The 27,321-nt window shown below is 38.4% G+C and overlaps 1 protein-coding gene across 1 annotated transcript in view; it reads left to right on the top strand.

Moving 5' to 3' along the window:
• The window catches only part of LOC123680277 (inositol polyphosphate 5-phosphatase OCRL), a 48,658-nt gene that overhangs the window by 19,405 nt on the left and 1,932 nt on the right, over positions 1-27,321 (top strand). Inside the window, exons 14-15 of the mRNA XM_045618090.1 lie at positions 4,394-4,565; positions 6,151-6,278. Of these exons, the coding sequence (XP_045474046.1) occupies positions 4,394-4,565; positions 6,151-6,278 (300 nt within the window). The remainder of the gene's footprint in view (positions 1-4,393; positions 4,566-6,150; positions 6,279-27,321) is intronic.

The following is a 27,321-nucleotide window of genomic DNA, read 5'->3' as shown; positions in this document are numbered from 1 at the left end:
GAAATTCATAAGAATTTCAGCTCATTGATAGGAGGTCGTGGGTCATACACTGATCTCTATATCAAATTTCATCAAAAGCTGAACGCGAGTTATTAGCGCCTCGAACATTCCATGCTTGCTCAATATGCAGCGTACATTTGGAAGAGCTGATGTTTTGCATAAATAATAATGAAAGTGCCTTCATTGCAAAAAAATAATGATAATGCTTGATATAAGGGCGAAGTTTAGCTTAAGCTATTACACTTAATCCCAAAATAAAAAATAAAATACAAATATCCAAGAATATACGACCTCATTGAACAGGTAAGCTGCAGCTTAAAATCCAGACCCCCCTCCTTGCTACGTCCTTGATAACATAGAATCAATTCATAAACCAACAAAAAAACTAGGACAAGTTTGAGGAGATGAAATTGAAATGCTTTTTACAGCTGACGGGTATTAGACCACCCTGTTACTGTTTTCACATTGAGACTTTAAAAAGAGGCATTCGAATCCGGGTCTGAGAACACGACTAAGCTAAACCATAGTAAGTCTGTGGCATTCCCCGAACATATTTTGAACGACGTACAGAACATCCATCCCCAAAGACTTATTGACTTATATTGCCTAGATTATAATGCAGGGAAGGTATATATAATGTTTATTTAATTTCATTTGTGGTACTCTGTGAGTTCATTGAGAAAAATTTTGAAGGAAAAGTTGTTCAAGGAAAAGATGATTTGTTTAAGATGAGTTCACTATTGTTATTATTATACAGGGTGGTCCAGATTTTAGTTCAATAACTTTGCCGTTAGATAGAAAAAATTTTTCATGAAAAAAGTTCATATAAACATATATCTTAACAGCCTTCTTTTTCGAGATACAGGGTGTTAAAGGTTGAAAACAAATCAGTTTTTTACTTATAACTCTAGTATTATTACAGTCATTGTATTAATTTTCAGGTATTGAAGTCTAGATAATGGAATGTTTCGAAATGTCACCTGCCAAAATTATTCAGTGCCGTGGATATAGGGGATTTATTTTGAAAATGAGAGTTGTTAGGATATATGGTTATATGAACTTTTTTCATAAAAAAGTTGTTCTATTGGACGCCAAAGTTATTGAACTAAAATCTGGACTCTATAGGTATATACGGGGTGTTTGAATTAGGTTTATCCCAGATGATTTTATGGACTATGGGTCTCTGACGCATTGTTTCAGAGATACAGGGTGTTGAAATTTAGATAAAATTGGTTTTCCGAAAAAAGAATATACCATACATATTGTTTCTTTGAGTTTTGGCAGGTTATGAGTACGCGTACGCATTAAAGCACATTTTTTTCAATTGAAAATTATATTTTATTATCACCAGTGGCGTGCGTACATACTTCAGTCTAAATAAATTAGGTGAAAAAATGATACGCCAATACTTCAAATTTAAAATTATTTTTGTAATTACCACATAATTCACAGAGAGAATAATATTTTGAGCTTTACACCTTCGATAAATACTTTCTGTGATAAAAAATAAAATACATTTTCATCTGAGAGAGCTACCAATTTTTGTATTTAATTATTTTCGTAATTACCACATAATTCTCAGTGAGAATGGTGTCTTGAGTTTTTTACTAGCGATAAATATTTTCTGAGTTGAAAAAAATGCAATTTCATCTAAGAGAGTGTTACCATTTTTTTTCAAATTCAACACTCTGTATCTCAGAATACTTCGGAGACCAGGGGCGGATCCAGACGATGTTTGAGGGGAGGGCCATAGAAAGTCACGGCTCATATAGGTTAGCAAAATAGCGGAATTTTTTGTTGGTACCTACTGAGTAAAGTTTTTTTTTTTATAAAAAGATTGATTTTAGTAAATCATATCATTCAGTTTCCAAGATTTTTGTAGGACAAAAACTTGAAAAAAAAATTTCACATAATTGTTAAATATATGTAAATTCATTTCATAAGAAAAGTCAGGCGTAAGAAACCTTAGGTGTAGTAAAAAAAACCATTATTTTTGAATGAAGAACAAGGCTTCAATTACCATAGTTGAAATGATCCAATTTGGGTCGCTGTTTTATGCCCCCCCCCCTGTATCCGCCCCTGTCGGAGACCCATAGTCGATAGAATCATTGTATCATAAAATAATCTGAGGAATAAGATCCCGAATTTACGGAACCTTATTCTGAAACACCCCGTATATAGTATATATCATTCTTGCTTCATGGTTATTGTTTCAGTTGTGTCTGTATTCTCTTTAATTTTATTATTGGGGATTAAGCGGAGCAGCTCAAGCTAGATTTCGATCCTATATTATGAATTATTCTTCTTCTAAATAAGAAATAAAGGCACTAGTATTATCATCTCAAAAACACAAATTCTGTCGAATATTAAAAGCTATTATCCGAAAATCAATTTGGGAGCTACATTGAAATATACAAACATTCGAATAACATCAACAGTATAGAGAAACTGAGAAAACACCAATACTCATATACAGGGTGGCCACTTTTTCAATGGGATTGTATTGGTAACTTTTAAACCATAAGAGTTAGAAGGTCGGTCAAATGGAGAAAAAGTTGCATGCATAGAAGCATTATCAAGCAGTTCAAACAAATCGAGATTATCAGGGCCGGATTTCGAGATATCATAAGAAAAGTAAATTATGTCATTTTGATTTTTCTTTTTTTCCCACTTTATTTCAAATATTATCAAAAAATGTTACAGGAACTTTTTATTCGACAGTAAATTATCCTCAATTTGACGTAATCAGATTTCGTATCCAACGTTTCGTACTCTCTGGGCCACCCTCAACCTCATTTTTTTAAATACGGACCTGCATATTTTATGACATTTTTCGAAATAACTTTTAACGCTGAATTCAACGATATATCATACAATGTCATTCAAAGTAGATTTTCAGGTGATTTTGACCCTTATCCAATTTTCTTCGGGTCGGATCTGTATTACCTTCATTTAGTTTAATTAACAATATGCAATATGCAATAAATTTCGATAAGAAAATCAACTTACCCATCTTGAACTAAATGAAACATATTAGAATCAAAGCAAGAAACCAGTATACTGGTTTCTGGGTTCTTCTTTTATAATAATCATTTGAATATTTCAATTCATAATAATTAAACGAAAGTATCATTTAATGAAAGAAAAATAAAATGATTATTCGAAAGTAAATGAAAATTAATGAAGTAAGTGTTCGAAAAGTCCACCATTTTGTAAAATGCACTTTACGGTTCTGGAACCCATACTTCTTATACATTCGCTTGTTTGGTGTCCTTGAATACCTTCCAAATCATTCTCAATTTTCTCGCGAGGTATCACTATTGTTGTATTTGTCATTTGAATCGTTGAAAAAAATTACAAATTCGAACTTTATTTTGAGATCATTACGATATAATTTTTGCAAGGCTTGGTATTAAAATTTAAAATCATTGTATTCGCGTCTCTTGACTATTTTATTACCAGCAGTTTTTGAAAAATTCGATTCACTGGCCACAGTTCTCGATTTTTTTTTCTGGGTTCGATTGAATTTGGGTCAGAACATTGATATCGTTAATAGACTTGTTTTTTCTTACATAAACACCATTAAATTTGGATGAGGGTCAAAATCACCTGAAAATCAACTTTGAATGACATTGTATGATATATCGTTGAATTCAGCTTTAAAAGTTATTTCGAAAAATGTCATAAAATATGCAGGTCCGTATTTAAAAAAATGAGGTTGAGGGTGGCCCAGAGAGTACGAAACGTTGGATACGAAATCTGATTACGTCAAATTGAGGATAATTTACTGTCGAATAAAAAGTTCCTGTAACATTTTTTGATAATATTCGAAATAAAGTGAGAAAAAAAGAAAAATCAAAATGACATAATTTACTTTTCTTATGATATCTCGAAATCCGGCCCTGATAATCTCGATTTGTTTGAACTGTTTGATAATGCTTCTATGCATGCAACTTTTTCTCCATTTGACCGACCTTCTAACTCTTATGATTCAAAAGTTACCAATACAATCCCATTGAAAAAGTGGCCACCCTGTATACCTATCAGAAGTAGAGAGGAATGGATTTTTCCAAATCTACTAATCTGGCCGTAAAAACCTTGAGCATTATATTTGATTGAATATTATTTATTCTCTTTTTAATGTTATTAACTTATAAGAAAGAAAAAATGCAACAAAAGCTAATTGGCATAATAACATAAAATGTTCAGCACAACAAGATATGCATTTTCATGAGGAATGGAAAAAATATATTGTTTGAATTGAAATTAACTTTAATGACATTTGTCTCATTGAGATTTGATTTAAAATTTACGTATTTCAATTTTCCTTACAATTTTCTCTCTCAGATACCATTGAAGCGAAGAGTAAATTCGATAATTCCCTTTTTTATAGGTGGCTCTGGAGAGCGAGGTGTTGTATTCGGTTCCAAGAGAATTATGGTTACTGGTAGATCATTTATATAAATATGGATTAAGGGTGAAAGAACTGTTTGAATCCAATTGCACCCAAGAAAATTTTGTGAAGATAAGGGATTGGTTAGACTATGGTTCAACAGATGAAATACGTATCCTTTTCATTAATCAAATATTACAATCAAAATTTCGTTGCTTCTTAATCTAAAGAAAAACTCATTTGGGTACTATTTATGGTTTTAAGTCTTTCACTTTCTCAGAAATTTTGTCAACTTCGGTTATTAATAACACCACTTCCTGCAGGGAATATTTCAAAAAATTAAGAATTGTTACCTTCCATTCCCAGTTCATTTTTTCATGTCTAAATTACATACATGAATCAATACGCTACTTGCAATAGAAATGATCTCTGTATTCCATATCATAGGATCGAAAATGCACAAAAAGCCACTAACTATTTAGGCATAAAGTTATATATCCATCTTCCTGTAGAAATTTGATGATTTCGAAGGCCTATTATTCTGTTGAGGAGTTTCTGTCCGATGTACTTCAGTGAAATTCTCAATACTCGTAGTGAATATAATAATACATGTGTATTCATTTTTGATATTGTTTTCTGTTTCAAATGTTTTGGTATATATATATACAGGGTGGCCATTTGAAAACGAAACAGACGAAATAAAGTTTTTCGATAGAAATGCTCGGACAGGTCGATTTCTGTTTCGAGGGGGACAACTTGAGATGTAGGTTACGGACGCATAGCGCTTCAACCCTTGCTGCTACAACCCCCACCCCCAATTTTTGAATAGGGAAGATGGGGTGAGTGATACCTCAATTTAAAGGTATTTTTATACTGATTTCAGCACAGTAATTGTTTTTTTATTTTATGCATTAGTTCTCGAAATATTCATGCGTTAGTTAGTTAGGAAGGAAACCACAGTCATGGTTGTTTTGAAGCTCAAAATGTCGATTTTTCACAAAACACTACAAGTGCCATGAAAACACCACTTCATTTTCAAATACTTAGTTAAGAATATTTCGAGATGCATAAAATGAAAAAACAATTACTGTGCTGAAATCAGTATAAAAATACCTTTCAAATGAGGTATCACTCACCCCATCTTCCCTATTCAAAATTTGGGGGTAAGGGGTTGTAGTAGCAAGGGTTGAAGCGCTATGCGTCCGTAACCTACATCTTAAGTTGTCCCCCTCGAAACAGAAATCGACATGCCCGAGCATTTCTATCGAAAAACTTTATTTCGTCTGTAATCTCGTCTGTTTCGTTTTCAAATGGCCACCCTGTATATATATATATTTTTTTTTACTAGTAATTGTTACCTTTGGCTTTGTAACTATTTGTGAAATAAATTTGATTTGATTTGAAACACAGTACCATTTCTTCTGGACCGGCTCGTCTATCTAGATATTGCAATGTTAATGATTGCATAATTTTTAAATTTTTTTTTTTATTGTTTAAATGCTCTACTTGATGGAATATTTGAAGTTGAAAAAAAGTTCTGAGAAAGCGAAAGACTTAAAAAATAGTACCCAAATGAGTTTTTTTTTTTAGATAGGTGAGCCGGTTCAGAAGAAATGGTACTGTGTTTCAAAATGAGAGACGAATTTTGAAACATGGTATCATTTCTTCTGGACCAGCTCGCCTATCTAGGTGTGCTTATGTTCGAGAAAAAACATAACTCTCAATATTGATATTTTTCCTGAATAATGTATATATAGCTGTTTCAGTTGAAACAGTAGCAGAAACGTTACTTATCTTTCTGTCCTACACAAAGGAACCTGTAATTCCTTTCAATCTACATGATGCTGCAATAGCTGCTTCAAGTAACTATCAGAATTGTAAAAATGTGAGTATCTAGTTATAACTATATCTATTTTATTGGAGGTTAATTTTCAAGAAGCGGTATGATGAAAAACAATTAAGTGGTTCGATTACATATTCAGAAGTGTTTATATATTTGAAGTATTTGGTAAATTAAAGAATTTTGAATTTATCAAACTTCTAGTTAACCGGACAATACGCTCTATTAGTGTGACGTCACACACCGCCATTTTGGTTCTCCTGTCAGTGTTCGGAATCCAAACAAATGAATTGTCATCAATGAAACATTGGTTTAATTTCTAGATATGATATGGGTGTTTCCAAAAGAAGCCAGCGTGTTAAAATTGGCGACGTTGTAAGCACCCAGCGAAGTGTATCGCAGGGTACCTTTCTTGGTCCAATATTATTCCTTGTATATACAAATAGTATGGCTAGCATTAGAGATTTCGGGGATCATCTGATGTCATTTGCAGATGATACCACTATCATTTTCAGGTGTAAGACATGGGAAAGAGTATATAAGAAAGCGGAGAGGGTCTTCATATGTGGCTATTTAAAAATGTTCTTAACATTAATGTTTAAAAGCAAAATTTATTATATTTACCCTAATAAAGAGCCTTCGATCAGGGAAGTTTGACATCGGTGTGCATACACCAGATTGCGCAGATATTGGGTGTGAGCGAAGGTGTGAGTGCCCAACTATCGAAAAAGTGCCGAATATAAAGTAACTTGGCGTGGTACTAGATCAGCACCCGAGATGGGTTAAACATGTGACACATGTCGTAAAACACTCGGAAGTAGCCTACAAAATATATGATTTGAGGGATATGCTATAAAGAAAGAATTTAATTATGGTTTGTGACTGTTTGATAGAATCGGTGATCAGATACTACATTACTGTATGGGGGTATGTTCAAACCGTACAAAATACCACATTATGAAAATTATATGCATATGTTTTTGATCTTGTATTGAAGCTATAGGGATATTTGAAGTTAGGTTGGATACTGATTTTTGAGAAGATTTATAGATATCAAGCTTGGTCGAACGGTAGGATAGGTGCAAAACAAGCCACTTACGCTTAGATAGTCTCCTCTCCATGTGGTTTTAGAGATCTTTTTCTATTGATTGTACCATATTTGTACTACACATAAATAAATAAAAAATAAGTATGCTTTATTTGTTGTTACAGCTAGCATCTGATCGGATCATATAGTACTGTCACTAATCTATTGAAAAAAAGCTTAATTTTATCTATCGAAAAAATTATATTGGATAGTTATCGCCAACTTAAGCCTATCAGCGTAGGAAAGAAAACTCCTCCCGCAGTCGGCTTACCCACTCCTCGTTGAGCTAAACATTCATTGAATCCCTTCTTTTTCTTCCTCGTTTTCTAGAACATGGTCCTGTTTTATAGCAACGCCTTGGCTTCATTCTTGGGAGGCTGATTTCCAGCTTTCGTACCATTTCTTCGGTGGTCTGCCTTGAGGTCTTCTCTTACTTCGTACACATTCCTCGACAATTTTGGCTATCCAATCTTCAGCCAACCTGTCTACATGATTTCTCCAGCCTCTCCCTCTAACGCTACCCCATCTGACAATATTCTGACAATTTTTAGTTCGGAGCGTTGTCTTATCTCATTGTTCCTCTGGTGGTCCCGCAAAGTATGTCCCGTTATCGCTCACAGTATTCTCATCTCAGCTGTCTGGATTTAGCGTTTAGTTTCGGCTTTTGTTTCTGCAGCATATGTCATGATATGTCTCACACAGGTTTTGTAGATTCATGTTTTGCTGTTGATTGACATATGCTCATTTCTCCAAATGATGTCCCTCAAAAAGCCCAATGTCATAAAAGCCCTCGTCACCTGGCTCTTCACTTCCGTTGTCAGGTTTCTGCTACTAATAATGTTGACGCCTTGGTATTTGAAACTCATTACCTGATTCACTGTCTGATCGTACACAGCTAATTTAGAACGCCTTGGTTCCTTGGAAACATCCAAGGAAACTGAATCCCTTACAACAATATAGGATTCAGTTTTCTGTACAAGGTGGGCAAATTTCGATGTTTTAGCACTATAACTTTTAAACCAGAGGAGATAGACAAAACTCATACCGCCTTCTCGGTCTCTTTTCTGAGAAACTAACAAGGGTAGTATTCCTTTTTGGCCACCTTCTTTTGTTTTCGAGTTATAAGGGAAAATTGGAAAAATGGCGCTATCGAAAAACATTTATAGCTCCGCTAATACTGATGATAGAGCTCTGAAATTGAAACATTATACAGGCACTTTTTAACGTAGAACCCAGTGGCGTGCTCGTCTTTTCAAAAGGGTTTTTAAGTACGAAGCTATGACCCAAAAAAAAAGTTTTTTCTAATGAGAACACTAGATTTCTGTGCCATTTCTTGAAGGCTTCATTTTTCCTGATTTCAAAAACATATGACAACGTATGGCATCAATATAAATAATGGAAAATGGTCAAATACCTTTTTTCATCTAAGAGCCTCAATATTTCTATGGTTTCAACTGTTGATGAACACAGAAAAATTGAGCTTCCTATAAACAGAGTAGTGTCCCTTCATCAATGTGATTATTTTTATTTTCACTAGTTTCTACAAAATTGGAATCTAGGTATATTTTATAAATTTTTTTATCTTAAAATATATTCGGCGACCAGTTGGTAGGCCCCCAAAGCGTTGGTACGATAGCTGGACGTCAACATCGCAGGAGGAGGGAAACATAATCGACATGACTATTACAAGAGGAGGAAAAAAAATAGATTAGGAAATATCGAAAAGATCCACAGGATCGAATGTTTCAATCGAAAGACTTGTAACGAGATGAATGCATTGGAAGATTATTTTCATAGGTCTCCAGAATGAATACGCACAAGTATATAATTCATTTCAAATAGCTTATTAAACAATGCATATAGGATTGAACAATTTAATTACGAAGGGAATTGGTAAAAATCATAGAAATAATCAGATTGACGGAAGGACACTTCTCTTATTATTATTATACCCGACTTTTGCCTATACGCGTAGGATTTCTCCTCGCCGTCGGCTCCGCACTCCCCGCTAAGAGGAACATTCACTCTTCTTCTTCTTCTTCCTAATTTAAGCCTAGGGCTTGTATATTCCACTTTAGTCCTCGGTAGAGGTAGATATCCAGGAGTCTTTCCAGCGCTTAGGGGGTCTGCCGACTGGTCTTCTGGTACCTGGGATTCCGTCTCGGGCTATCCTAGCAATTCTGCCTGCGTCCATTCTGCTGACGTGGTCGTTCCAATATCGTCGTCGTTTTCTTCCCCATTTAGCTATGTCCTGAGTCTGGCATTCCTCTCGGATGGCTGTGTTCCTCTTCCTATCTCTCAGCGTGTATCCAGATATGGTTCTCAGTATCTTCATTTCTGTCGTTCTTAGGATGGATTTTGTCCTCTTGTTGTCTGCTCGAGTTTCTATGCCGTACGTCATGATGGGTCGAACACAAGTTTTGTAGATCCTGGCTTTCGAATGTTTACTCATATGTTTGTTGTTGAATATGACGTCGCGAAGTGCACCGGCAACCCTACATGCTTTATCTGCCTGTTTACGAACCTCGTGTGTTCTATCTTGGTTCGAGGATATCTCCACGCCAAGATAACTGAACGACATAACTTGTTCTATAGGTTGGTCTGCAATGACAAGTTTGCATCGTTTTGGTTCTTTGCTTATGACCATTGATTTTGTTTTTGTGATTGATATTTGCATGTTGAAGTTGCATGCCTCTAGGAAGAATGAATATAACAATCTCTGTAGGTCATCCTCACATTCAGCCAAGATCACCGCATCATCGGCGTAGCAAACGATCTTTATAGCCCCTGTGCTTAGTCTATATCCCATTCCACAACTCTTGACGCGATGTATTATTTGGTCCATTATGATATTGAAGAGTAAGGGGCTTAATGAATCTCCCTGTCTTATACCCGTAGGAGTTCGAATTTCCTCAGTTAGATGTTGGTTTACAGATATATGTGTAGAGGTATCAGTGTTGAGTTGTTTCACAATCTTCAATATAGGTGTTGGTAGTTGTTTATCCTTTAGAATTTTCATGACATCCTTGAGTCTTACATTGTCGAAAGCCTTGGTGAGATCTATAAAGCAGAGGAAAGCGGGTTTTCCGTATTCTATTGACTTTTCCGTGATTTGCCTCAGTATAAAGATGGAATCCAATGTTGACCTGTTCCTCCTGAACCCCTGCTGTTCCTCTGATATGTTTATGTATCTGTAGATTATAGTCTCTAAGATTTTTGTGAAGAGTTTCATCACCGAACTGAGCAATGTTGTACCTCTATAATTTTCTGGAACTCTTTTGTCGCCCCTTTTGAATATCGGAATGGTGATGCTTTTCTTCCAGCTACTTGGTATCTTTCCAGTCGTTAAGATTTTATTATAAAGTCTTGTGAGTTCTTCCAAAAGACCGACTTCGCCATACTTTATGAATTCATTTGGGATATCATCCAATCCAGGAGCTTTTCTATTTTTTAATTTCCTCGCTGATTCAGCAGTCATTTCAGCAGTTACTTCCACTATGTCATGGTTTCCTTCGTCGTCTACAGGTGGGGTGTCCTGATCAGAATTGTATAGGTTTCTGAAGTAATTCTTCCAGGTATCCTCGTCAATTTTTTGTGTTTGTGCATATTCGTTCAAGTCTAACTTTCTCCTCCTTAGCATTCCCCAGATTTTCTTCTGCGCTCCGTATAAGTCATGTTCCATTTCTGAAGAGAATCTCTCCCAGTATTCCCTCTTGATGTTTCGAATTTCTGTGTTTACTCTGTTTCTTATTTGAGTATAGTGTTGTCGTTCCTCTGGTGTTCTATTACTTCTGTATCGTAGATATGCGTTTCGTTTTCGTTTTGCCAGTTCCTTGATTTCGGGTGTGAACCATTGTTCAGTTTGATTGTGTTTGTTTGTATTGACTATTCTCTTCCCGATGGCTTCATTGGCTGCAGTCAGAACGTTCAACTGTATTTTATTCCAAGAGTTTTCTACGTCGTCCTCTTCCAAGATGGAGTTGCTTTCAATTTTTTGATATAATCGAGTTTGGTAGAGGTCCCTGGTTGATGGGTCGTTAAGAGATTCTATGTTCCATTTTTCTTTTTCGGGGCTTACATAGAGTTTCTTCTTTTGTATGTAAATACGCAGTTTGCAGAGCACCAAGAAATGATCAGAGCCTATGTTGGCTGATGTTAAACTTCTCACATCCAATATCTGGTTTGGATGTATGGCTCGGTTCGATAGAATATAATCTATTGTTGAACTCTGTCCTCGCGAGTTTTGCCACGTGATCTTATGTTGTGATCTATGCCTGAAGAAAGTGTTGTTTATTCTGATATTGTGACGAGCACAAAGGTCTACCAGAGCCTCTCCGTTCTCGTTGAGATGTTCCTCATTAAAGTGGTGTTTGACTCCTTGGATTACATTGTTTCCGATTCTGGCGTTCAGGTCCCCCATTATCAAAATTCGTTCATTCTGTGGTATCTTAGATATTTCTTCTTCTAGGGTTTCATAGAATTGGGCTGTTTCTTCTCTGGGCTTACTAATGTCCGGGGCATACACGCTGAAAAGATGCAGCCTACCAGTCTCGGTATTCAGTGCTACCCTTAACAGTCTTTCATTAATGTAGTGTACTTCCTCAATAGACTGCTCGTATCTATCAGATAGTAGAATTCCCACTCCTGCAGTTGCCCGTGATCTATGTGAGACACCGCTGTACAGGAAAACGTAACCAGGAACTTTAATGCTACATTTACCCTTACGTTTGGTCTCAGACACAGCACAGATGTCTATTTTGTGCTGTTCCATCTCAAGCAAAATCTCTGTGTTTTTCCTGTTCCAAGACATTATATTCCAGGTGGCTGCTCTTATTACCTTTTTTCTCCAACGCTGTTTTCTTTGCGATGTCTTTGTTTTTGAGATCGTTGTCCTGTTTCTCGCATGAGTCGTTACCGTGTTATCCGTCCAGTTCCGAGGCCTATCGTTGGTGCTTTGAGCTATGGATTCTTTTTACGTCAGGTAGGTAGCTAGCCTTGCCTGACAACCTTCCTCCTTTCTCATCCTGGACTTAGGACCAGGCAAAGGTGGAGTTGAACATTCACTCGATCCGAGATATTTAAAATATCAGAAGGGAGGGTCGTGTTCGGCCCTTGTTGTCCCACTGGTTCTCTTCGAACTTCTGGTCCTCTTACACGTGATCCTTGGACCTGTCCTTCGCTTCCTAGGAATTTTCTCATCGTCCTTGCAGTACCTAAAAGAACAGCTTTTTGCATTATGTTCAGTCGTGAACTACGGTCGTATTTCTTCTCGAACGACCCCGGTAGAATCTGATTTCGTATCGGCAGTCAGCGGAGAAACAGAACAGATTTTAATATCGATCGTACGTGCTAATTAGAAAAGTTTCAAAAGAGACAAATCAATTAATCTTCTGATAAATAATCATAATTAAGTTTGATTTATTTTCATCTATCTTCTGCATCGTCTTCTACTAGTGTTAGTGCACAAAATAATATTGAACAACTATTCGTGAAGTGCCCTGAATTCATCATCAACCAGGTGAAGCCATAGGTACTTAAGGGAGGTAAATTCCCCTGAATTCCCTTCCTTGGAACCTCCTTTTTGGAACCAGATTAGCGGTGATTCGCCTAGTTTTCTTCTGCAGCCCGTTGGGGTAAGTTGCATTTCACAATTTTTTGGTTGTTCAATATTAGTAGCAAAATTCATCTGAAATTGACCGCAAACCCCCTCTTTGCGGACAATTATTGGTGCCGAAACCCGGGAGCATATCTTAAAACCCCCTAAATTCAGTCTCATTGTCATTTCCGTTCATCTGATTGAATTTGTGATTTGATTTTCATTCATTAATTGGGTAGTTATTGAAAATTCATAACACGGTTATCTTATCGCGCGTCATCTGTTCATCATCTTCAACGATAAACACATCGTCTGTTCTTCTTAGATTTTTCGGAATTAATTTATACCGATATACATACCGGGGTCATTCGACAATTTAAAATGCCGTCAACGGATAAATTGAAGGCCTCTTTAGCAACATCTGTCATTAAGCGCGAGAATGCATTTTCTGCGGCATCTACTCTTCTTAAATTAATAGAGGATTTGACCACAGAAGTCGATGTGGCCAACATGTGTCTGGCTGAGTTGGTCAAAGTGGAAAAGACTTTCAGGGAGGCTGATGAGTTAGTTGTCCAACTCAATTCTCAGCTAGAGGAGCCTGGTCAGATCGGATCACCATCAAAATTCGAGGCATTTTTTGAAATTTGCCTACATGTACGTGTCGCCCATAGTCGTCTAACCGCATCTACGTCTGTTAAGGCGCCATCATTGTCATCGGCTGAGCTACCTATTCCGCGGGTTGACCTGCCTTGCTTTCAGGGCAAGGTTGAGGAATGGCCCGGATTCATCGCTCTATTCGATGCCTTAGTGCATCAGAACATTTCCCTGGCGCCCGTTCAGAAGTTTCACCTCTTGGCATCTGCCATCTCTGGTGAAGCAGCATCTGTCATTTCTGGCTTTCAATTAAATTCGGTGAATTACCCTCTGGCCTATCAAGCCCTTCACTCCCGGTATCAAAACCCTCGTCGGTTGGCGAATCTTTATGTGAATCAGATCTTGGATTCACGGCCCGCATCTGTGTCTTCCTTACCACAGTTGAAGAAATTCGTCACGACGCATCAGAATGCCATTCATGCCATCAAGGCATTACCCATTTCAGATCTGGCTGACTTCCTCTTGTTTTCTCTAGCTTTGCGCAACCTCGATATACCATCTCGCCACTTGTTTGAGGGGCAGTTATCCTCTGATGACTTTCCCACTCTCGCTCAGTTGCTCGAATTCACCAATCGACAGTTGCGAGTGTTGGAGAGCACTTCCGTCACCTCATCCATTGCGCCGAAGGGATCATTAAGACCCCAATCTCCAGCAGGCTCAGCGTCTGTTTCCCCATCGTCTGTGCCTTCATCCTCTGGTGTGTATCCTCGCCGCCCTGCTTACGCTGGTGCGTGCCCTTCGTCGTCTTCCGCGTGTGTGTTTTGCTCGGCGAATCATTCTGTTCGCCAGTGTCGTGAGTTCAAGGCCATGAACGTTAATCAGCGACGAGCTTTCGTGACTGAAAGGCGACTATGTAGAAATTGCATGTCGTCTTTCCATGCCACCGCTAAGTGCAGTTCGAGTCAGAGCTGTCACACATGCGGGGGACGACACCACACAATTCTCCATCTGGCATCTGCTGCCGCGGCATCTGCTGCCACTGCATCCCCTTCCGTTTCCTATGCTGGAAGGAAATCCCTTTCAACGGAAGAACGTCCTTCTTCGCCCTTTGTTTCATCAGAGGAGCCAACCCGTGCTTTCACCTCTCGGGGCACCTCAATAAGGGCTCGATCAGCGGGGATCTCGCTGATGTCACGCCGGAGCCCTGAGGCGGCAGGTTCAGTATCGTCTCGAGCCTCGCCAGCTTCACCACCCCTTCATTCTTTCCACTCCTCTGGAAGTGGTTCCGAATGACTGCACTGGTCATCTCGCGGTTGTCTTACTCCGTCCAACAAACATCTGTCTTCGTCTTTCCGTCTGTTCTCTTCTTATCATCTGTCTTCATCTCCGCGGTCTTCTTTGCGTCAGACCAATAATCCTGACTATCTCATGCCTATCGCTTGGATACGTCTTGATAACCGGCGGAATGTCGTGTTCGGCCGTGCTCTCCTAGATTCCGGCTGCCAGCACACCCTTATCACCCGTGAGTGGGCCTCCAAGCTTCGTCTTCTCATCCACCCTGAAACCATCCAACTTCGCACCTTGAGTAACGCGGATCAGTTTCGCATTCAGGGGTACGCATACGTCACTCTCTATCACCAAGGGGATCCTCCCAATCTCATCATCAAAGCTTACGTTATTGACAGCCAAATAGATCCCCTTCCTGTCAGAGCATTCAACGGCCGGTGGCCTGAGTTTCAGAAACTCAGCCTGGCTGATCCACTCTTTTTTCTTCCTCGTGCCATTGGAATGTTGATCGGCTCGGATGTGCTTCCTCATCTAGTCCTTCCTGGCACGTTGTGCCCATCGTCTGAGCTTCCAGGTGCATTATCTACCACCTTAGGTTGGGTACTTTATGGGCCGTATGCTCGCCATCGGAGGAATACAAAACACGTGTCTTTTTCACCGGCCACTGGCCATAGTCGCATTCGACCTTCTAGTCAAAACACTTTTCCGTCATTTTCAGCAGGGTCATCATCTGCTGTGTCTTCTCCATCCCCTTCTCAGCCCAAAGTCCTTCTATCAGAGGCCGCCTGCCATGTTCCTTCGGACAATACTGATTCTTCTGATGCTTCTGCCCATATCTCATCATCTGATGTGATAAGTTCTCCTGTCATCACGGACCCTCTTAGCTCCCCACGTCATTCAGATCAGGAACTTGTCAACATCGTTCGACGTTTTTGGGAACTCGATAAAGTACCTGACGTGCTTCCTTTGACCCCTGCCGAGAAGGAGTGTGAAGTTCTGTATCGCGCTGAAGTCACTCGTGACTCCACTGGCAGATACATTGTTGGTTTGCCCTTCTCATCTTATCGTCTGGGTACCTCTGTCAATGTGGCGACTAGGCAGTTTCTTCGATTAGAAAATCGTCTAGAAAATAACCCTGATCTTCGTGTCGCCTATCATGAGTTTATGCGAGATTATCTCTCGAGTGGTCATATGGAATTGGTTCCTGAATCATTTGACCATCCTCGATATGAACCTAATTATATTCCTCATCATCCTGTTCACCGTCCAGATGATCCTGCTACTAAAATTCGAGTTGTCTTCAACGCCTCTTGCGCATCTGCTAATGGCAAATCCCTCAACGATCTTCTGCTTACCGGCCCGAAGCTGCAAGCGGACATTTCCACTCTTCTGCTTCGTTTTCGTCTACATCAATTTGTTTTTACTGCCGATATCAGACAGATGTATCGACAGATCCTGATACGCCCTGAGCAAAGGGATTATCAACGCATCGTCTGGCGTTTCTCCAAACGGGAACCCCTCCAATATTACCGTCTGAACACAGTCACCTATGGAGTTTCCTCGGCTCCTTACCTAGCACTTAGAACCCTTCATCAGCTAGCTTCGGACGACGGACTCAGATTTCCTATGGCAAGGCAAGTCTTGCTGGATGAAATTTATGTCGATGACATCTTGACCGGCTGTTCATCCGAATCTGAAGCTCTTGAATTGCGAAAGCAGGTTCAAGACCTGCTCATGGCGGGTGGTTTTGAGCTGCGTAAATGGGCTACTAATCATCTTCCCCTGCTAGATGGTATCCCATCTGATCATCGTAGGGAATCCTCCTCTATTGACCCCCTTCTTCTTGACCGTGAACCAAGTCTCAAAATTCTGGGACTTGGATGGAATCCTGCATCTGATCACTTCTTTTATTCCGTCCGTTTAAACTCAACGACAGTCACCAAACGGAATGTGCTGAGTCAGATGGCTAGAATCTTCGATCCTTTGGGATGGCTAACTCCGGTCACTTTCTATGCCAAAATCTTCTTTCGTCAGCTCTGTCTACTTCATCTAGAATGGGATCAACCTCTCTCGAATGAGATTCAAAACCGGTGGTTGCAGTTTCAATCCCAGCTTCCCACTTTGACAGAGCTTCACATACCACGATTCATCCCTGCCATTTCTTCTTCTGCTCATCGCTTCATCGGCTTCTGTGATGCCTCTGAATCCGGCTATGCTGCAGTTGTTTATCTAAGCACTCCTACATCGTCCGGTCGATTCCACGTGTCTCTTCTAGCGGCCAAATCCAAAATTTCTCCTTGTAAGGCAATGTCCTTGCCTCGTCTAGAACTCTGCGGTGCCCATCTTCTCGCAAAACTCATGCATCATTTGTCTACCCGCGCTTTACAGAATCTCAGTGCTGACTATATTGCCTTTTGCGATTCTTCTGTTGCCTTGTCGTGGATCCGTGGTGAGAGTCACAGGTGGAAGACATTTGTTGGCAATCGAGTCGCTGAGATTCAGGATTTGATTCCTTCTAATTGCTGGAGGCATGTGATATCTGAAGACAATCCAGCTGATTGCGCCTCTCGAGGATTGATGCCCTCAGATATTCATCACCACCCATTGTGGTGGCGCGGTCCTCCTTGGTTGTCTCTCGACCCATCATCGTGGCCTCTTTCCTCTGTCGATTCATCTCAAACTGAACAGGTGGACGACGAAGCAAAGCCGATCTCCTCCTTAATGTTAGCGGCCATCTCCAATGAACCCACCTTCATAGAACGTTTCTCTTCGTATCTTCGTCTCAAGCGCGTAACTGCCTTTTGTCGACGTTTCATGGTAAATGCTCGTCGTCCATCTTTCCCTCGCTCAGGTTTCCTCTCCTCTATTGAGCTTCAAGAAGCTGAAATTTGTTTGATACGCCTAGTTCAGTCTCTGCATTTCGCTGAGGAGCTAGCTGAACTTAAAAAACCTTCTTCTCGTCATCGGCTTGTCATGAAACTCCATCTATTTCTCGACAATCATGAACTTATACGTGTCGGTGGTCGCCTTTCAGCCTCCTTACTACCTTATAAACATAAACATCCTGTTCTCCTACCCAAAAATCATCATCTCACGCATCTGATCATTGATGATGCCCATTATCGTCTACTTCACGCCGGTGCTTTAGCTACGCATTCGTTCATTCGTCGACGGTTCTGGATCTTGGATGGTCGCAACGTAGTTCGTAACCGTCTACGAAAATGTAACCGATGCTTCTCCTGCAAACCTCGTCCTCTCATTCAGCCAATGGGCAATCTTCCGCCTGAGCGGTTATCTTCTGCTATGGCTTTTCTTACCACTGGCGTTGACTACGCCGGTCCATTTTACGTGACGAGTGCGCGACTGCGCGGAGCCGTCAGCACCAAAGCATATCTAGTCGTCTTCATCTGTTTCACTACTAAAGCGGTTCACCTAGAGTTAGCGTCTGAGCTATCCACTTCAGCTTTCATTGCTGCTTATCGTCGCTTTGTTGCACGCCGAGGTCATCCTTCTGTTATCTTTTCGGATAACGGGACCATGGGTGCGCATAATTACCTTCGTGACCTTGGCCGCTTATTGGCTGCTCCACAACATCAACAAAGTCTGTGTGATGCCGCCTCTTCCTCTGGCACTGACTGGCGATTCATACCTCCTTCCAGCCCTCACTTTGGTGGCCTTTGGGAGGCTGCTGTCAAATCTGCTAAGCATCATCTCACTCGCGTTATCGGCGAGCAAAAACTCACGTACGAGGAGTTTCTCACCATCTGTACTCAGGTGGAGGCAATTCTCAACTCTCGTCCTCTGTATCTCCCTTCGTCTGATCCTTCTGATTTTGAAGCTCTCACACCAGGGCATTTTTTGGTTTTTCGCTCCCTCACCGCTCCTCCTGATAACGATGTGAGTTCCGTATCAGTAAACCGTCTGTCTCGCTGGCAACTAGTCCAACGATTTCAGCAGGACTTCTGGAAGCGTTGGCGTACGGAGTACCTGCACACCTTGCAGCAACGTCACAAATGGTTGCACCCATCTACTTCTATCCTTCCAGGTACCGTTGTCGTCATTCGAGATGACAATCTTCCTCCTCTAAAGTGGTCTATCGGTCGTATATCATCTGTTTTTCCGGGAACTGATTCCACAACCCGCGTTGCTGATGTTGCCACTGCGTCTGGGACAATTCGGCGACCAGTCGTTAAATTGTGTCCTCTTCCAACCCAGTAGATTGCTCCTGAATTATTCCGTCTGTTCACTTCTTCAGTTCAGTTATCTTACTGAAGGGACACTTCAGGGCGGGCGGCATGTTCAGTCGTGAACTACGGTCGTATTTCTTCTCGAACGACCCCGGTAGAATCTGATTTCGTATCGGCTTTCAGCGGAGAAACAGAACAGATTTTAATATCGATCGTACGTGCTAATTAGAAAAGTTTCAAAAGAGACAAATCAATTAATCTTCTGATAAATAATCATAATTAAGTTTGATTTATTTTCATCTATCTTCTGCATCGTCTTCTACTAGTGTTAGTGCACAAAATAATATTGAACAACTATTCGTGAAGTGCCCTGAATTCATCATCAACCAGGTGAAGCCATAGGTACTTAAGGGAGGTAAATTCCCCTGAATTCCCTTCCTTGGAACCTCCTTTTTGGAACCAGATTAGCGGTGATTCGCCTAGTTTTCTTCTGCAGCCCGTTGGGGTAAGTTGCATTTCACAATTTTTTGGTTGTTCAATATTAGTAGCAAAATTCATCTGAAATTGACCGCAAACCCCCTCTTTGCGGACAATTACATTATATTACATATATACTCACTAAGTCCCAGTTGCTTGATATTTCTCTTGAGATTTTTGGGCACTATTACAGTTGTTGAGATGATAATTGCAATAGTTTTCGTTGATATCAACTGACGCTTTATCTGAAATTCGAGGTACCTATATTTTGAAATTTTTTCGACCTCCTTTCGACGCAGGTTGTTGTTATTTGGTATTGCTACGTCGGCGAGTAATGCTGTCTTCTGATGTTTATCGACTTGTAATATATCTGGTCTATTGTGAGGGACTGTTTTATCAGTCAAAACTGTACGATCTCAGTACAGCTTATAGCGTTCGTTTTCTAGGATGGTCTCCGGTCGGTACTTGTAATATGGCATTTTTTCAGAATGAATTAGTTTCAATATGGTTACCAATTCTTGGTTTAGTATTTTTCCTACTGCATCGTGTTTCTTTTTATATTCATTTCCTGCAAACATTTGACATCCTCCCGTGATATGTTGGATTGTCTCATTCGTTGGACACCCATATCGGCATCGATCGTCAGTAATAGTTCGATCCTTTATGATATGCCTGCAGTAATTTCTAGTTGAGATCACTTGATCTTGGATGGCTAAAAGAAAACCTTCCGTTTCTGGTACATTGCACCTGATGTAAACCAATAGTTCGACGCTTCAATGTCGACATGATCCTGGTTCACCTCGTTGAAATGTCTTCCATGCAGGGGCTTCCCTTTCCATCTTTGCAGTTTTTCTTGGTTTGTCTGGTGGTTGTATGAAAATTGCTCCTTGTGAAGTTGTAAAGGTGTTGATTCGTCTGCTTCACACCGTATTTTGTAGAACTCTGATGTACTAGCTTGATCTCTGAAGTATTCCCGTAGGCTTTCTATCAAAAAGTTCCATGATGTCCTTCAGACCCCTGCCTCCTTTATTTCTCGGCAGTGCAGTCCTCTCAATGCTGCTTTTCGGATGGTGCTTGTTTGCTTTTGTCATCAACGTTCTCATTTATCGTTGCAGGTTTTCGATATCTGTTTTGCTCCATGGAACTATATCGAATGAGTATGTTAGAATTGAACATGCATATGTGTTGATGTCTCTCGTCATGTTCCTGCTGTTGAGGTTTGTTTTTAAGATTTATTTGGGTCTCCTAATGAACTCAGTCGTTAAGTCTTGCTTCATGCTTTGGTGGTTTATTTGTCGGTTTCTGTTATTAATATTATTATGATCTTGTTATAGGAAGCTCAATTTTTCTGTGCTCGTCAACAGTTGAAACCATAGAAATATTGAGACTCTTAGGTCAAAAAAGGTTTTTGACCATTTTCTATTATTTATATTGATCCATACGATGTTATATATTTTTGAAATCAGGTAAAATTAAGCTTTCAAAAAATAGCACAGAAATCTGGTGTTCCTATTAGAAAAAAACATAACTTTGGGTCATAGCTTCGTAATTGAAAAGTCGAGCACGCCACTGGATTCTACGTAAAAAAGCCTATATGCCTATATGATGTTTTAATTTCAGAGCTCTATCATCAGTATTAACGAAGATATAAATGTTTTTCGATGTCTCCATTTTTTCAATTTTCGCTTATAACTCGAAAACAAAAGAAGGTGTCCAAAAATGAATACTACCTTTGTTAGTATCTCAGAAAAAGAGACCGAGATGGGGGTATCAGATTTTGTCTATCTCCTGTGGTTCAAAAGTTGTAGTGCTAAAACATCGCCCCTGTACAGATATGCTGAAATTGAATGTCTCTGATACTTTCTGGAATTTGTACAACATTATCTGTAAATCGTCCTCATTCTCGGCTAATGAACTGCGTCGCAGATAATTTTTATAGCTTGGTGTCCTATTGAGTATCCCCTTCCTGCGGATTTAACCTCGGTGATTATTTCGTCCATGAAGAGTTGAAGTTGAAGAGGATGGGGCTAAGGCTGTCTCCTTCCCTTATTACGTCTGCAATTTTCGGATCTTGTTTTTCAAACTGTCTTCGGTGAAACGGAAATCATCAGTCCAGTTCTGCTCTTCACAAACACTGGAAGGTTCTTCCTGGCCAATTCCACCAGCAGTCTCATAGAAATGTCTGAAATGCTTCTCCCATTGGTCAGTGGATATTGAGGACACCCGTATATACTCGCTTACAGGCCTCTTCCTGTTTCTCAACATTCCCCACACTTTCATTTGGGCCCCGTATTGTCATGTATCAATTCTGCACAAAATTTCTCTCAGTATCTCTTTATTTCCTTTATTGCGCTGTTTATTCTTGTCACCTTATAATCATCATATGCGATCGCTTTGTTTCGATATTGAATATAAGATTTTTTTCTTTTCTTCCGCCATCTTTTTTACCCTTACGAAAAACCATGGTTTTCGATGTTTTCCTCTAAGATATTTTACCTGTCTTTTGCCCAACGCCTTCCATGCGGCTCTTAAAATGTTTGTTTGTGTCTTCATCCACGCTATTACAACATCACCATCTCTTATTTTGTTGTCTCCTATTATATGGGCTAGTCGTTACTGGTGAAGATGTTTCGTTGTATCGTTAACAAACGATTCCACATTGAGTTTCTCTACTATTTCTGTGTGTTTCTGTTTCATAGAGATTGCGCTGTATCTCATTTTTGCAAGAACCAGATTATGATCAGTTCTAGTATTTTCCGAGGTGGGTACTTTTACATCTAGTACTTTGGAGGGGTTAATATTTCTGTTGGTTAGCACAAAGTCTATTGCCGATTTGTTGTTTCTGGTGATCTGAAACGTCCATTTATGTTGTGGTTTATGAGGGTAGAATGTATTATTTATACGCAGCTCATTTTTGACACAAAAGTAAACCAGCATATCTCCATTTTCATTACGAACATCCTCATTAAGGCAATGTTTTATTTCTACTATCACATCATTTCCAACCCGAGCGTTGAAATCGCCCAGGATCACTACTACAGCGCTGCGTTACCTTCAAGAAATAGTGGAGCCATATGTTTCCCTTACCTCGAGAATCCAATATTTCAGCAAGATAATGCCTGACCCCCACGTTGCCAGACTTACATGGTTTGTTTTTTCGAATCGACCCATGTGAATCTTTTGCCATGGCCTCCCAGATCTTTCGCCCATAGAGCATGTCTAGGACATCATGGTAGAAGGCTTGGAAATTTACTCCAGTCCCCACGGACTTTGGCGGCTCTGAGACATGAAGTACAGGTAGCTTGGGATCGTATCCCTCAAGAAGAAATAAACCATCTTATAGATAATCGCGGTGGACAAACACATTATTAACAAATTTATTAAAGAAACATTGTAAATCCTTCTTTCTTCTTCAAATTTCAATAATTTACTGCTTGCTATACTATCTATGTTTCACCAAAAAAAAAATAATAAAATTCAAACAGCTCCTTCTGGGTGTTGCAGTTTCTTTGTCAGTTAGTATATATAAAGGCGGCCATCAAACTGGGCTGAATTGCCGCCTCTCAGACAGAGGCGCCTGAAACGGTCGCTTCACTGTTTCACCCCAAGCGCCGGCCCGGTTGTACACCATCCATTACAACCTACGGAAGAAAAGTCAAAAACCGAGGTCATAAGAGTAGGAACAAAACGAAAAAACCAAGAAAAACGTAGATATATTCAGTATAGTATACATTCCACCCGGTAATGACCTGGCCGAGAAAGGACGCTATACTGAAAACCGGAAAGAAAATAAAATCTGCCGGAGATTTCAACGCGAAATACACGGAATGAAATTGTACAACAACGAATAAAAGAGGCAAAATGCTAAGAAGTTTCATGGAAAATAAAAACCTTCAAATAATTTCACCAACAGAAGGTACCCACTCGGCCAGAGGCAAAGCAGACATTTCAGACATCGTCCTGAACAAAAAAATCACCGAAAATAATTCAATAGAATTTCTAAACGACACCACCAGATCACCATCCGGTTAAAATCATGACCAATGGAGAAGAAACTATAGGCGAAAAAAATCATACACGATTGGAAAAAATCCAGAGAAAAAATTGAGAACCTCTGAGAAATTGGAGAAATCAATAGTGTTAACCACAGAAACAGAACTTGTAGATAAAAGAATCCCATTATGTTATTACAATAAGAAATACAATAGACTTTATTCAATCTACATTGACAACTGTCATTCCTATTTTATAGCATTTTCGATCACTAAACTAATAATATAACAATATCACACATTACCTGAGGAAATCAAAAATCTAATTGACTTGAAAATATGGCCAGAAAAGAACATCCAAGAACACTGGCCACGACACCATGATAAACAAACTCAACAATATATGATTAAACATCAACTTAGAAATCACTACAATAGAAAATGGAAGGATACTCTATATAAACTAACTGAAGATAATCAACCACCGTGGAAAATTGGATAATCTCTAACCAAAGAAAAAGAACAAAAATAGAGGATTATATCAAAACACTGGCAAAAATAGCCTTCGACAAAATCGAATCACATGAAAACAAAGGCTTGACAACACTATTGGAATATGACAGCAAAGAATGCAGAAAAAAACAACGACTGAAAACCATGCTCTAAAAGCAATATAGGTAAGCAAGCGACATCTTCGCAAACTGAAAAATAAAAATCAAAGATAGCAGAAAAAGAACACGAAGTTCTAAAACTGCAAATACACAATGAAACAGGAAACAGTCGGAATTGCGTTCTTGACCGTTCACGTCACACAATAAAACCGGGGTCTGGCACCCAAATGAAAGATCAAGTGCCCTACAACTTTTTTTTCTTAGTATCAAGCTTCAAAAGATGCCTCCTAAAATTTCAAAGTCTGGATTAAGTGACGCTACAATTGTTTAAAAATAGATTTAAACGAGTTTCTTGTATTGATAAAACGTTATTTTTTTATGGAAAAAATACTGTGGAAGAACAACAACAGCTGGATAAGTCTCATTCAGCCTCCTGAATCAAAAAGAGCGTCGGCTGAGTGAAAATCATTAGGGGAAAGCCCTCCAAAGCTAAAGAGTGTGTGAAGTATTTTGAACCAAAAATAAATAAGTCCGCCATTTTCAAATGATCAATGACAGTTAACGTACTGAAAACGAATAGTTCAGCAGAAAACGTCCCAAATTCATGTGAATGTTTAATGGAACGGATACGTTCACACGGAAAATTCAAACTCGGATACAAAGTCAACTCTGACGATTCGTGAAAAAAATTTCGTTTAAAACTTGTTTTGCCATAGAATAAGAATGTGCAACAAAAAAAACGGGGTTCCCATTTGGAATAAAAAGGAAATGATACCCGTACCCTCCACAAGGACGAATTAAAGAGGTTCTGGCATGAATCTACTTCCCCCTTAAAACGACCAACCATTCATTAGAAACATTTTTCCGTTTCCTTTTCGATATTTTTTAAAGATTCAACTTTAAAAATCACCCGGTATAACGCACAAATCTGCCCTTCAAAATTCGCAGCATCATTCTTCTTTATACATATAAGACATATTGTTTGAATAATAACAATAAATGAGGATTTCTTCAGAATCATTTACTTGCTACTGAAAAATCAACAAATAATTAAATTGATTCATTTCATGTCAACTAGAAATCGATAAATAAATGCCAATTCGATATTGGTAATTTGAAATAGCCTAGAGTCAGTCTAGTTGATAATAGTCAGTTGCTTATGATTATAGTCAGTTTGCTTTTGATCAATGCTAATTTGAATTTGCCAATTTGATTTTGACTAATGTCATTTATATTATGAGTAGCGCCAATTGGAACTTGAAAAGGTAAAGTCAACTCATATCTACCGCGTTTTTCGAAGAAAGAAAAGAAATTTAATTGAATCTGGATAAACTTTATATTTATGAACAAGATCTAGTTTTCGTAATAAAAGTTCATCTGAAAATAATAAGTCTTGTGATTTTGAATATAATAAGACATTGAAATTGTTACCTTAGCGTGTTTTAACAATGGTAATTCTGAAACCAAATAATTTTTTTCTTGATGCAACTTTCAGTAATTACCCAGCAAACACAAATACGTATCATAGACATAACATATATATTACAACGATCTATGTTACATAACAATGTAACATACACGCGCCTTTCTAGTACCGCTCAACGACCGCTCTATGTCCGCCTTCCGTTACATAACATGTAACAAAATTGCCATGTATCATGTACAGATCATGTAACATACATGATACATCGCTGGTATATTACATCTGTAATATTTATGGTACATCCTTTATGTATCATATACGTAGCTGTTACATTTCATGTAACATACATGATACATCGCTGGTATATTACATCTGTAATATTTATGGTACATCCTTTTTATGTAATATAAATATATACAGGCTGGCTCAGTTTTTTGTAGAATAACAGTTGTGAGAGTTTTCAGTTTTTAAGATGAAAACATAATATGAATATGGGTCGTAATTTCATAATAAGGAAGTTATATCGAGGTTGTTCAAGTTACCAGATTTATCAATAAAATCTTTAATTTTGAACAACCTGATGTCAATAACCTCCTTATGTTTTTGTGAATTTATTGACCTATAAAGTGACTATGACGCTTTCATCCTAAAAGTGGATACACCAAGTTACTCTACAAGAACTGGGCCAACCAATATATGGTTATATTACATAATATATACTCAGTAAAAAGTTCACCATGCAATATAAAAAAATTTATCCGTTCTATGTGATATAACCAAAAGAAATATATCTGCTACAAACAAGAGACATAAGAAAAATGTAATAGTTATCTGAATGTTTATATTACATATAGGTACTCAGAAGTAAATTCTCTATGCATTTCAAAAACGATACATACCTGTACAATTCTTTCTGGAGGAAAAACTAATCAAACTACATATAAAAAATCTAAATATGCCGACACCACACAAATTATGTTTTAGTGAATTTGTTGGAATTTTTTTCAATACCTTCCAAACAAAAATATAACAAATGATACACAATACCAATTGAAACTAAAACTGCTGGTATCTAGCCAACATCAATTAATAAGAGATATATCACTTATAAATTACATGAAAAGAGATACTTATGAATTAAGGTGCATTCCAAAAATATATATTTGAACTCCATCTTTCATTTTTTGCTAGAAAGATATTTTTTAGTCAACAATATTATTATTTTGAACCTAGAAAATTCAACAAAAACCAGATTCCTACGTTTGGTATGCACCACATTTGAAATATTACAAATAATTTATGAATAGTAAAACAGGATTTAATAATTTAACAATTGGGTGTTTGTTAAATGAAAGATCATAGAATTATTGAAAATTTTTAATGTAATCAAAGTACCTACATCAACCAAAACTTATTTTTGTCTCTTGATCCTCAATGTGGCCAGCCTTATCCACTCGTCTGATATCTATCTTCTCAAAGTCTGCACATTGGATAAAAGATTGAGATGCAAAACCTAAACATATTGGAATGTTATTAAAAAATGGTATTTACAATTAAAATTCTCAGTAACGAGGTTTCCTGATTGGATAAATAACAAATTTCTTACATAATATAAAGTTATGAAAGTTTTGAATACATGAGTAAACTTCAGGAGGTGATTCCTCACTCTGAAACAGCAAAATTATTTATATCATACTAAAACATTTGATTAAACTTATCAGAATCTATTTCTCAAAAAGCATCCTTATGTGATCTGACATTGGTCATTAATAATGATGGAAGAAAAGTGTATTGTGCATATATGAAATCTAGATGTTTTAATTTCACGAATAGC

Source organism: Harmonia axyridis, chromosome 5 (assembly GCF_914767665.1).
Source record: "Harmonia axyridis chromosome 5, icHarAxyr1.1, whole genome shotgun sequence".
Taxonomy (NCBI): domain Eukaryota; kingdom Metazoa; phylum Arthropoda; class Insecta; order Coleoptera; family Coccinellidae; genus Harmonia; species Harmonia axyridis.
Note: the sequence above shows the minus strand (reverse complement) of the source record. Positions and strands in the feature narration are given on the sequence as shown.